A 14,234-nucleotide genomic window follows, 5' to 3' on the forward strand; every position below is an offset into this window, starting at 1 on the left:
TTTTTATAATATAAATATGATTTAAATATATAACTATCAATATTCGATCGTTTTAATTTTTTACATAAATATTTTAATTAATAAATATTAAAAAATAAACGATTTGAATTAACTGAATCGCACCAAAATGGTCCATTCAAATAAGTTGTTGAAATAACAACCTTGACGAAATCCGAACCCAAATAATATATATACCATTTCTCTAAATTTATTTTTTGCAAATCGCTTTTTCCTTGTTTCTCTTTTCCTTATCCCCTTGTAAATCCATGATAGAAACACAACCGGTGTGAAATTAAGAAAGAAGAACCGAAGAGACTGAGAGAAACCATGGTGACTGAATTGCACTTTACAATTTCATTATTATCAGAGAAATTGCAGAATCTGCTAGTGCTTGCCAAGGGAAGATTTTTAATCTTTCCTGGACTCAGAAACAGCTTGCGTGTTGCCATCAACGAACTCAAACTGATTTTGAGCTTCCTCGAAGCCGAAGCAGAGAATAATACCAGTTGTATCAATTCGTTACAGGCTCGTCTTCTTCCTACTGTTTACTTTGCAGAACACATCACCGATGTTTTCCTCCTAAATGCAAACATAACAAGAAGCAGATCAGATAGTGTCAGTGCAGCGCGTCAAATTATTCTTCAAAAGCCATTAATGGTGTTTCCACCACGGAGCCAAGTTCAATTCACCACCAAAATGAAGAAAATAGTGAATCATTTCAGAGCTTGCTACGGTGAATTTGCTGATCGGTTAGAAGCACGCCACGCTCACGATCTCACAACCAATAATACACGCGATCATCACACACTTAGTCGAGCAATTGAAAGGCACCGACCTGATAATGACGTATTTGTTGGACGCGAAGATGCTGAAAAAGAGATCGTAGCACGATCGATCGACGACAAGGAGAAAAGCCTCCGCGTGATTTCACTAGTCGGCAAAGAAGCAATCGGAAAGACAACTCTGGCAAGAAAAGTTTACAACAGACTAGACATTCGGCAGCATTTCCAGTACCGTGCTTGGCTCCATGTTCCGAAAGAATTTTCATACAAAGATGTATTGCTTGTCATACTCCGACAGACTCCAAATTTATTGAAAGACATAGAGCTAATGAAGGAGAACGAACTCTCAATCTTCCTTTTCAAGATTTTAATGGGGCTCAGGTTTCTAATAGTCTTGGATGATATCTGCACCAATGATGACTGGCTCAAATTTGTGCGTCCCTTTGCAGACGCCGCGAATGGTAGCAGAGTCATAATCACTACTCGTGACTCTAAGGTCGCGTCGGAGGTAGATCCGTGGAGTCATCCTCTGAATCTGATGCAGTTAACAGAAGAGGATACTTGGGCATTGTTCTTGAACAGAGCGGTACCAGAAAATGGTTCACGGAATAATTTAAACAATGTCAAGGCCGAAATTCTGAGTTTATGTCGCGGTTTGCCTATGGCAATTATCTTGTTGGGAGGCTTGTTGTCGACTGTGGAATTAAGCGAGTGGTCAACAGTCATTGATCATCTCCGTGCTCAAGATCATCATCATTTCTTAAAATGTCTTGTTGATTTGAGCTATGAAAAATTACCATCTGGATTGAAGCTTTGTTTTCTTTATTTGGCTATGTTTCCTAAATCGTATGAGATTCCAACGCGGAGGTTATTGCAGTTGTGGGTTGCTGAAGGGTTTGTTCAAACACCGAATAAACAAAGCATCGACTCTCAAGATATGGCCATGACATGTTTGGAAGAACTAGAGCGAAGAAACATGATTGAAATTGTGGAAAGGAAATCCAACGGAAGCCCCAAGACATGTCGTATGCCGTGTTTCCTCTACAACATCTTCTTACCAAAAGCCGAGGATATAGGATTTCTTCACGTCCACCATCTCAATTCAGATTGCACACTTGCAGATTCACCTATTATTCGGAGGATTGCAGATCAGTTTTTCGGGGTTACATCTACTTCGGAATCTCATACTCAAAATCTATGTTCTTATGTTTCTTTCGAAGCCCAAAAGCAAGTTACATCCAACACAAAAATTGGTAAGTTGCTTAATTCACTAGTCAATAAGGGGAAAAGTTTTGTTCCTTTGAAGGTGCTTGATCTAGAGGGTGTCTACAAACCTTCGCTACCCGAGAAACTCGGCCGGTTCTTGAAGAACCTAAGGTACATAGGCTTGCGATGGACGGGCCTATACACGTTTCCGGAGTCTATTGGGGATTTGCAATGCCTAGAGACTTTAGATTTGAAGTATACAAATATAACCGCTTTGCCGAGTTCAATTTGGAAGGCAAAGAGCCTTCGACATCTCTATATGACCGGGGTGTCCATTCGAAAGCCATCATCGAAAGAGTCTTTGACTTCAACATCAAAACTTGAGACCTTAACGGGGCTCGTGATTGGTTCTGAAGAGGAATCTGATGAAGAAAATGACAACTATCGCTTGGACCAGTTCACAGCCCTACGGAAATTAGGAGTCACTTGCCATTCTAAATCGGTAAAGAAAACAGTTGAGTGCATTTCGCTACTCGACAAACTTGAAACCTTGAAATTGAGATCAAGAGACCTTCCATTTGGTCAACCTTCAGACCTGGTGTTGAGTCCTTTAAAAGACCATCAGACTCTGTCAAAATTGCATTTGTTTGGACTGATAAAAGATGGGATACACAATCTTTCTCTCAATCTCAAAATCCTAACATTGTCGATGTCGGAACTAACAGACGATCCGATGCGTGTGCTAGGGAATCTGCCTCGGCTAAATATCCTCAACCTTTTAGCACGCGCCTATGTTGGGGCGGAAATAAGATGTCTTTCTGGGGAATTTTGCGAACTCCGCGTCTTGAAATTGTGGAAGCTGGAAGATTTAAGGCAGTGGACGGTGAGGAAAGGTGCTCTGCCCCAACTTGTAGAATTAGAAATTAGAGGCTGTGATAAACTGAAAAACTTGGAGGGGTTCAAGGAGCTGCCTGAATTGAAAGAAATGATTTTAACAAACATGCCACAAGAGTTTGTAGCAGATTTGAGAGAAAAGTTGGACAGAGACATAGTAGTCACCAATGAGTGGACGTCTTTCTCTCTTGCCTGTAAGTTCAATTTCTTCACTACCATGGAAGTTTTTTTTTTTTTTAGTTATTTTTCATTACAATTTACATGCATGTTCGGATTTAGATTTTTTTCATTACAATTTACATGTAGTTCTGTAATCAACAATAATACATTGAATTGCTAGGCTTTCTATTTAAAAATAAAATCAAATAAAAAATTATTTATGTTTAAACATGAACAAGAGCATGGTTTTTGAGAATTGCTGCTATTGGATCATATGTCCAATTCTTATTCTCTCTTTTTTCCATCTAATTTGAGTGAAAATTTGGCTTAAAGGTTTGATATGAGATTGAGCACTCCAACCCTCGGTTTTTGTTTTTTTCCATCAAATCTTTTTTGAAAAATTCCAAACTTATATTAAGACCTGTTTTAATAATTTTTTATGAAAGAAAATCAACTCTAATCCTTAATCTTTTAAAAGTTTCATCAAATTTGAACGAAAATATGACAATGATTAGAAATTATGTGAGTGTCTACAAAGTTTAGACACAGCAATTTCTTTGCTGAAATAATAAAAAATTAATCTAGCACAATCATAATATTTTCTAATAAAAATCATAATATGTTGTAATTTTTTCCAAAAAAAAAAAATATTTGTGACATATATTTACGTTTTTAATGTAGGATTAGTGCTCACAGAGACTGGAGGCAAATCTAAATTGCAGGTCCCTGATGAATTGCTTGGAAGTGAAGACAATCAACCACATTTGTAGAGAAGAAAATACTTGTGACGAGAACCTAACAAATCAAGAAATTCCTGCTAATGAAGAAAATCATATTTTTCAACATCCCTCTCCTTGCATTTGTAATCAAATGTTTGATGAAGCTAGGATGGTCTACTATCCTAGAACCTTGTAACTGTTTACTTTTTTATCCATAATATTACTGCTCTACTGTTACCAAAAAAGAAAAAGAATGTCCATTTCGTAGCTTGCTGTATTACTACTCTTCACATCACTTTGCTTTTCTATGTAAAATAAAGTTGCAACTCTGTTTGAATTTGTGTTTGGCTTGATTAAATAAATGAAAATATTATATATTGATTTATCAACTTATTTAGATCTAATTGGCTCTGTTTGGTACAGTTTTTTTTCAGCTTATTTTAGCTTAATTTAAGCTATTTTGATACGTTTGGTTTGTTGTTCCAACCCACATGCATGACAAACATGGGAAGGCAACCAACCAAGTCAAGCTTGGCAGCCACCAACCATAGCAAGGGTCAAGAATGGAGGCTACCCAAGTCAAGAATGAAGGCTCTCCCACCTACTCCTTTTGTGTATAAATAGAGACGGGAGGGAGAGGATGAGATATATCAGAAATTGGAGAGTGAGAGCTGTGAGTTGAGTGAGTTTCATCTCCTCCTCTGTATTTGTATTTTTTGCTCCATTTTAGTAAAAATTCTCATTTCTGTCCGTGGATGTAGGCATTGGGCCGAACCACGTAAATATTGTGTTCTCTGTGTGTGTGTGATATTTTTCTGGGTGTGTGTTTGATCCTAACAAAGTGGTATCAGAGCAAAGTTGAACGTTTTTCGGAAAAACAGAGTATTGTTTCGAAACTGCCCAGAAATCGTATTGCTCGAAATCCGATTTTGAGCATACTAGGAGCAAGGACTCGACGAGAGGAGTCCAGAAATATAAAACAGACACCAAACGGAGGTTGCACGCGCTCCCACGCGCCCCTGGAAGTTGGCGCGTGAATCCCACTCTCATCACGCGCCCACACGCGCCGTTCAGGCACCCGGCGCGTGATCCCACTCGCAGACACGCGCTCCACGCGCGGTTCAAGGAGGAAGACGACTGAGGGAACAGCGCGTGCCTTACACGCACCATCAGCACGCGCGCGCACCAAGCCGAGCCGGAGCCGAGTTGACCAAGCCGCTGACCAAGCCGCTGACTGAGCCGCTGACGTCAGCAGAACCGGAGGAATAATCTGGTGCTTCGCAGGCACACCAGATTCTGCCCATCTGAACCATTCAATCTGTTTTGGCTTGATCTAAGCCATTTGAGATCCGATTTGGGTGATCCAATAATGGTTTCCGACTATTTGGAGTATTCCGGACACATCCGTACGGTCAGATTTTGCAAATAAGTTTTGAAAAATTTGAAGTTTTTTATTTTGGCAATCCGAAGTGCTTTTCCGGCTAATTTGACCAGTCCGAACTCCACAGCAAAACTTGTTTTTCAGCCAACGATCATTATTGTATGATGGAGGAATCAACGTCGACTTCAGGTTCTATGATAAAGTTAAATGCTTCCAATTATGCCATTTGGAAGCCTAGAATGGAAGATGTCTTGTATTGCCGAGATTTGTTTGACCCCATTGAGCTTAATGGAGTTAAACCACCAACGGAAAAAGACGAAGACTGGAAGCGGAAGAACCGAAAGACCATTGGCCAGATCAGACAATGGATTGATCACAGTGTCTTCCACCATGTCGCCCAGGAGACTGATACCTATGCTCTCTGGATAAAGTTAGAAGGCATGTACCAGTCGAAGACTGCTCGGAACCAAGCCCTCCTGATGAGGAGACTTGTGAATTTGAAGTTGAAAGGCGGTATCTCTGTTGCTGAACATACCAGTGAGTTTCAAAATTTGGTGAACCAACTAACAACTGTCAAAATGTAGTTAGATGATGAGATGCAGGCCCTATTGCTGCTCAGTTCTTTGCCAGACAGTTGGGAGACATTGGTGGTGTCTCTCAGCAACTCTGCCCCAGAAGGGAAACTGACCATGAGCACGGTTACAGATGCCTTATTTAGTGAAGAGGCAAGAAAGAAAGAAATGGGTGGAGATCAATCCCATGCCCTCATCACAGAAAATAAAAGCAGAGGCAGGGGCAGGGGAAGAAGCAAAAGTAGAGGACGCAGCAGAGGAAGATCTCAAGACAGAGGGAAATTCAAAGAAGGAACGAGCCGGCCAAGGTTCAAATGTTACCATTGTGGCCAGGAGGGTCACATAAAGAAGTATTGCTATGCCTTGAAGGGAGAACAACAACAAGGCAATAGACAGCCAAAGACCGAAGATGGGACCACTGCAGTTTCTGTCTCAGAGGATATTGCATTATTCTCTGTTGAAGAAGAAGAATGCCTCCATATGTCAGACAACGACACCGAGTGGGTGGTAGATACAGCAGCTTCCTACCACGCTACATCCCAGAAGGAGTTCTTCAGTACGTACCAAGCTGGAGATTTTGGTACAGTGAAAATGGGTAACTCCAGTTTTTCAAAAATTGTGGGAATTGGTGATGTTCATATCCAAACCAAAGTTGGGTGCACGATGGTGTTGAAAGATGTCAAGCATGTTCCCGATTTACGCCTGAATCTTATTTCAGGGATAGCCTTAGATCGACAAGGCTATGAGAACTACTTTGGCAAAGGCATATGGAAGTTGAAAAAGGGATCTCTCGTGGTAGCCAAAGGACAGGCAATTGGCACACTATACAAGACTCATGTGGAGGTGAATTCAAATAGTCTCAACGCAGCAGAAGATGAGACGTCACCAAATTTGTGGCACAAAAGGCTGGGTCACATGAGTGAGAAAGGGTTACAGATTTTGGCAAAGAAGTCACTTACTCCCTTTGCCAAAGATGCAAAATTAAATCCTTGTGACAACTGCTTGTTTGGGAAGCATCATAGAGTAGCTTTCCATTCATCATCCAGAAGACAATCAGAGTTGTTGAGCAGAGTATACTCTGATGTTTGCGGTCCCATTGAAGTGGAATCTTTGGGTGGTAGAAAATACTTTCTGACGTTCATTGATGATGCATCACGGAAGGTATGGGTTTATGTCTTAAAGACCAAAGCTGAGGTGTTCCAGCATTTTCAGACATTCCATGCTATGGTGGAAAGGGAGACTGAAAAGAAGCTGAAATGTCTCCGAACAGACAATGGAGGCGAGTACACGTCAAAGGAATTTAAAGCCTACTGTGCTACTCACGGCATCCGGCATGAGAAGACTGTTCCTGGAACCCCACAACACAATGGTATAGCCGAGAGAATGAACCGAACCATTGTGGAGAAGGTCAGATGTATGCTCAAAATGGCAAAGCTACCAAAGCCATTTTGGGGAGAAGCTGTTCGTGTTGCTTGCTATTTGATCAACAGATCGCCATCAGTTCCACTGAATTTTCAAATTCCAGAAGAAGTATGGTCTGGAAGGGAGATCTTTTACTCTCACTTGAGAGTGTTTGGGTGCAAAGCATTTGAACATGAATCCAAGGAGCGTAGACAGAAGCTGGATGACAAAGCCACTCCATGCATCTTTATTGGCTATAGAGATGAAGAATTTGGATACAGATTGTGGGATCCGAAACACAAAAAGGTCATTCGAAGCCGAGATGTGGTGTTTCAAGAAGGCCAGACCTTTGAAGACTTTGGGTAACCAGCCAAACCCAAAGTTGATGATGTTTCAGAAATTATTCCAAACCCTGCACCATCACAGCATGCCACTGATGAAGAAGAGTTACCGCAGCGTGCAGTCAATGATGTAGAGTTGCAGGATGGATTTCTAGAAGAAGAAAATCCAGAAGCAGAGGGTGTTGAGCAGGGGGAGCCACAACCCCCTCTACCAGAGACTGTTGGTCCACAGTTACGAAGATCAACAAGAGAATTTAAGCCGTCAACCAAATACCCTGCTTCTGAGTATATTTTGCTTACCGATGAGGGGGAGCCAGAAAGTTTTCAAGAAGCTCAAAATCATAAGGAGAAGAATAGCTGGCAGCAAGCTATGCAAGAAGAGATGCAATCCTTGCAGAAGAATCAGACTTATGATTTGGTGAAACTTCCCCAGGGACGAAAAGCATTGCAGAACAAATGGGTGTTCAAGTTGAAGAAAGATGGCAGCGGAAAGCTATTCAAGTATAAGGCTCGATTGGTTGTCAAAGGTTTTGGGCAGAAGAAAGGTATTGATTTTGATGAAATCTTCTCGCCAGTTATGAAAATGGCATCCATTCGAGTAGTTTTGGGACTAGCAGCTAGTTTGAATTTGGAACTTGAACAAATGGATGTGAAGACAGCATTTCTCCATGGTGATCTAAAGGAAGAAATTTACATGGAGCAGCCAGAAGGTTTTGAAGTCAAAGGGAAAGAAAACTTAGTCTGCAGATTGAATAAGAGTCTCTACGGCCTCAAACAAGCGCCGAGACAGTGGTACAAGAAGTTTGACTCATTCATGGTAGGTCATGAGTACAAGAGAACTGTTGCAGACCAGTGTGTTTATGTCAGGACATTTCCCGGTGGAAACTTTATCATACTTCTGCTCTATGTTGATGATATGTTGATCGTTGGACAAGATGCCACAACAATTAGATCACTGAAGAAGGAGTTATTACAGTCCTTTGACATGAAGGACCTAGGCCCTGCACAACAAATTTTGGGCATGAATATTGTGCGTGACAGGAAAGCCAAGAAGTTGTGGCTGTCACAGGAGAAGTACGTTGAACGAGTGATTGAGAAGTTCAACATGAAAGATGCCAAGCCAGTCAGTACTCCGCTGGCTAATCATTTCAAGCTGAGCAAGAATTCTTGTCCCTCCTCTACGAAGGAAAGACAAGAGATGGAGGCGATTCCCTACTCATCCGCTGTAGGGAGTTTGATGTATGCAATGGTGTCCACCCGACCAGATATTGCTCATGCGGTTGGAGTTGTAAGCAGATTCCTTTCCAATCCAGGAAAAGAGCATTGGGAAGCAGTCAAGTGGATTCTGAGGTACCTCAAGGGTACAGCAAAAATGTGTTTGTGCTTTAGAGATGCTAAACCAGTCTTGGAAGGCTATACTGATTCAGATATGGCAGGCGATCTTGATGGTAGGAAATCTACATCAGGATTGCTGTTCACTTTCGCAGGGGGAGCTGTGTCTTGGCAGTCCAAGCTGCAAAAGTGTGTTGCTTTATCCACAACTGAGGCAGAGTATATTGCCGCAGCGGAAGTCGGGAAAGAAATGTTGTGGTTGAAACGGTTTCTCCAAGAATTGGGATTAAAGCAAGAAAAGTTCACGGTACATTGTGATAGTCAGAGTGCCATAGACCTGAGCAAGAATTCAATGTACCATTCTCGCACAAAGCACATTGATGTTCGGTATCATTGGATACGCGAAGTAATGGACAAGCAGTTATTGGAACTGACCAAGATCCACACAGATAAGAATCCAGCTGACATGCTTACAAAGGTGGTCTCGAGAGACAAACTCGAAATTTGCAGAGACATTGCCGGGATGGACTTCAAGTGAGAAGTCAGTCATGCATATGGGTATGGAGGGGGAGAATTGTTGTTCCAACCCACATGCATGACAAACATGGGAAGGCAACCAACCAAGTCAAGCTTGGCAGCCACCAACCATAGCAAGGGTCAAGAATGGAGGCTACCCAAGTCAAGAATGAAGGCTCTCCCACCTACTCCTTTTGTGTATAAATAGAGACGGGAGGGAGAGGATGAGATATATCAGAAATTGGAGAGTGAGAGCTGTGAGTTGAGTGAGTTTCATCTCCTCCTCTGTATTTGTATTTTTTGCTCCATTTTAGTGAAAATTCTCATTTCTGTCCGTGGATGTAGGCATTGGGCCGAACCACGTAAATATTGTGTTCTCTGTGTGTGTGTGATATTTTTCTGGGTGTGTGTTTGATCCTAACATGGTTTAGCTTAACAATGTAGCTTATAGCTTTTTGTAAGTCAGAAATCAACTTATTCTTTGAGTGGGGCAGGAGAAGCTTAATTTATAAGTCAGAAATCAGCTTATATTCATAGTTATAAGCTATAAGCTGTTAAGGCATAAGCTATAAACACTTTCCCACAGCTCTACCAAACAGGGCCATTAACTCTCTATTTTTATATATTTTTTTTATAGTAAGCCACAAAATAAACTTATAATTTACTTCTCAACATAACCCAAACAAAATATTCTACTAAATCAGATAGTTCAACATAGACCCATAATAATAGCATAGAGAATGGAGTGCATTATACTAATTTTGTTATTGTACTTTATCTATTTCAATGATATATATGCAACTGCCTCAGAGTTTTCCCTGGCATATATATATACTAACGTATGTCCGTGTCTGAAGGCACGGTATAAATAATGTTAGGATTATAATATAATTGTAATCGCAATACTATTTAAATTTAAGATTAAAATACAAATTATAAAAATATATTTAATAGATTACACTCAACAATTCCAAACAAATCAAATATAAAAAATAAAAAAAAATTAAATATCAAATAAATACACACCAGCCAGTACTCTGCAATTTAAAAGCAATTAAAAACTAATCATGGGACTAAAGATATCCAATTAATTTTTTATTTTTATTTTTATTTTTATAGATGATCTACTGAGCGGACCTTACAATATGAACGTTTCGAATAATTAAAAGCTGCTCCTCATAACTTGAGTTTTACAAATTTGTTCTTAATAAAATTGATATATGTAAAATTTGTTTTTTCAAGATCTTTCAAATAAGACTAATATTGAATTTTTTTTTTTGGGGCGAAAGTAATCACTCAAAATCGCCTTCCGCAGTTTCATATGCATAAATCTAAAAACAAAAAAACAAAACAAAACAAAATTTGTCCAAAATAGATTATCAAGTGCAAAGTTATGACATGTTAAAGATGTAATCCCACAAATGTTTTTTTTTTTTTTTAAATACTGAATTTATACATGGGTTTGTGCAAACTAATTCTTGTTCTTAAAATACTATATATACGCGCGATGTCTATTTATTTTATTTTAAATAGAATAGACAATATTAATATTTTATTTTAAATAGAATAGACAATACTAATAGTATTTTTTCTATTCTATTATTAAAAGGGAACAACTTTCTTGGAGTTTTAAAGCCATTGTCTAAGAAATTTTTTCCTATTTCTCCTAAAATGACCTTAAATTTGTAAATAATCATACTATTTTTACACTTATATCAATTTCTAATTAAGGGTAACATGATAAGTTATTAATTCACAAACTGAATAACCTCCACTATACCCACGTTTCACAAAATGGTACAGTTCCATGTTTACAAAACAACTGCTGCTGGTAGTCATTTTCGAGTTCCCTCTCTGTTCGCAAACTTTTTCTTCTCTTTTGGGAAAACACTATTCAGCTTTTGATATAACTTTTTCCTTTTTTTTGTATTTAGTGGAGAAAGACTAATCAACTACATTCAATCTTATGGACTAATCATCTAACACTTTAAGTGTATTACTGTTAAGCTTTTGTTTGTTTTTTTGTGTATAAATTCAGTATTTTAAAATTAAATTTGTTTGTTTACTTAATTTTGTGTGTTTGGTATTTAAAATAAAATTAAGTGTTAGTTTATTTATTTAATTATTTATTTATTACAACCAATAAAAAAATCAAGGAAAATGAGATGCCAATGGAAATAGCAATACAATACCTTTTGTCCCGATAAGCCTGACAGACTCACTCTCACACCAATCTCTAAAGTCCATGGCCTTTGCAAGGATTGGAGGTTAAAAGGACACTTAAATTATTCAATTAGAAAACCTACCAGCCATAATGGTTTACCTGATTGCTTGGTCATGGCATCCTTTTTCCCTTTCAGGGACAACCGAGCAGAGGCAAGTGATGATGAAAGAGAATGTTCAGCAGGTCTGCCACCTGTAGATTTCTGTCAGCCCAGTGACCCTCCAAGAGTTCCTTTCACGGGGGTGTTTTTAGTTCCCCAACTGCCCTGGTTAGCAAGATGAGGAAAATCCAACCTGCTTGCAGGAAACATGACCTCTTAATTTTGCCTTTACACTTTATCATTGTAAATAATTCAAACAACAATAGGTTCATAAAACTAATAGCCTTGATAATCGCATTGACACTTCTAGATAGTAGTTGTATTCATGTTGGACACCAACATTCAAACAAACACTTAATGGGTGTGACTTCTAATTCTAAATTATAGAGTTTTTATTTCTCTCTTTTTTTTTCCCCCTTTTTCTTCCAAATTTCTCAGCAACCAAACTTATACTACACAAAAGAAATAAATAGAATGAACAATATAAACTCATTCGTATTGGTATCAAACAAATAAGCTAAATCTGGAAAGCATAGATTTCAGAAAAAACAACTATGTTAACTACTCAAGAACTCGAGGAGGCTTATAATCTTGAACCCGAACCAGAAAACCCAGCAGCACAAACCCATGAAATGGACAGCTCAAGAAAACCCAACTGTCGATTCAGTTAAAAAATGGAAGAACCTCTCAGACCAATTCAAACAAACACTTAATGGGTGTGACTTCTAATTCTAAATTATAGAGTTTTTATTTCTCTCTTTCTTTTTCCCCTTTTTTCTTCCAAATTTCTCAACAACCAAACTTATACTACACAAAAGAAATAAATAGAATGAACAACATAAAATAAGCTAAATCTGGAAAGCATAGATTTCAGAAAAAACAACTATGTTAACTACTCAAGAACTCGAGGAGGCTTATAAGATTTCCATGACAAAAATGATTCAAAAATTTCAAATCAAAGGGTTGCGAATTGAAGCCAGTCGGAGAGAAGGGAGAGATAAAGAAGAGGAACAAAGAGGGATTGAGATAAACAGAAGTGAGAATCTCACCTGAAATATTTTTCTACTTTCTTTGCAAGCCTTTGAAGGAAAAATCTGAAATCGCAATTCAAAGCAAAGGGTTTTTTGTAGTCGGAGAGAAGAAGAAAATCTGAAATCGCAATTCAAAGCAAAGGGTTGCGAATTGAAATCTGAAACTGAAGAGGAACAAAGAGGGAGAGGGAGATACAGTCGGAGAGAAGGGAGATGATGATAAACAGAAATGAGAATTTCACCTGAAATATTTTTCTGCTTTCTTCACAAGCCTTTGAAGGCAAAATCTAAAACTGAAATATTTTTCTGTAGTCGGAGAGAAAGGAGAGATAAAGAAGAGGAACAAAGAGGGAACAAAGAGGGAGATAGAGATAAGGATGAAATGGGAGGAGACGTGCAACAGAAAGGGAGAGAGAGATAAAGATAGAAGGGGGATGAGACGTGGGAGAGAGAGAGAGAGAGAGAGAGAGAGTAGAGTGTGTTTGGGCGGGAAACAAATTAGAAACAAATTAAGGGGGTCATCTCAGCCATCTATGTAAATAGACAAATGAATCATAACCATTGAAATGTCTTAGTAGGACAATTGTGTCTAACATATTTTCAAAATTCGTTTTGCTTTATTATATAGATATATACACATTAGTTTAAAAAGACTGGTGCAAAGTACATATTATTATTATAGTATATTTAAATTTTATATTTTGATAATTTTTTAAAAATTGAAATATTGTTAAATAAAATTGAATAGAATTATGGGTGTTCGCGGTTCAGTTGCGGTCTAAAGGAACTTCCAATTCGCCATCCGTCCAAAACTAAGCGGATTGGAGAAAATCAATCCGCAACCATTCACCGAATTGGTGGATGCGTATTGAGTGAATTGACAAATGGATGCAAATCGATTTGACGATTTATATTTTTACAAATTTTTAACATAATCAAACCCATCCACATAATTTTATTTTTTTTGATAACAATCAAATATGTATTTTACAAATATGATAACAATCCAATCTGTCTAGCTTCAAGAAAACTGTGGCCTTAATACACTAATCCATCATATAATTTTAAAGCCCACCCTTGAAAAGCTAGCAGCCCTGCACGTGTAGGCCCTAAAACATGCACCAAAATTCTAAATAGGCTGATTTAATCACAAGCCCATTAAAAAAAATGGGTCCAAGCCTTTACTGAGACGAAATGTAATAAACCACTTATTAATAAAACAAATACATACACATGTGCACTATCAAAACCCACTAAATTTAATAAACAAACACTTACACCCATTAATAAACAAACACTTACACATGCAGGAGATTTGATGCACTATTAGAACCCACTAAATTTAGTAAACAAACACTTACACCCATTAATAAACAAACACTTACACATGCAAGAGATTTGATGCACTATCAAAACCCACGTGCTACTAGCTAACAATTCAAACAACACCCATGTGATGGCAACAACCAGCAGCTATTCCCATGCTGGATAGAAACACTAAAACCAATAATGATCTGCTGCCCACCACTGATGTCTAATGATTTATAGTCCTTCGTTTTGGTGTTTCTGTCCAGCA

At 38.5% G+C, this 14,234-nt stretch overlaps 1 protein-coding gene across 1 annotated transcript; it reads left to right on the plus strand.

The window, feature by feature from the left end:
* Positions 1-217: 217 nt before the first annotated feature.
* Positions 218-4,099, plus strand: LOC114265727 (disease resistance protein RPP13). Its single transcript, XM_028206544.2, has 2 exons — positions 218-3,076; positions 3,723-4,099. Coding segments are annotated over exons 1-2 (2,751 nt in total). The 5' UTR covers positions 218-327; the 3' UTR covers positions 3,725-4,099.
* Positions 4,100-14,234: the final 10,135 nt, after the last annotated feature.

This window comes from Camellia sinensis, chromosome 3 (assembly GCF_055761805.1).
Source record: "Camellia sinensis isolate YWXY chromosome 3, ASM5576180v1, whole genome shotgun sequence".
Classification (NCBI taxonomy): domain Eukaryota; kingdom Viridiplantae; phylum Streptophyta; class Magnoliopsida; order Ericales; family Theaceae; genus Camellia; species Camellia sinensis.

Coding starts and splice junctions, on each gene's coding strand:
- LOC114265727 (XM_028206544.2), top strand. CDS start 328: ATGGTGACTGAATTGCACTTTACAATTTCATTATTATCAGAGAAATTG.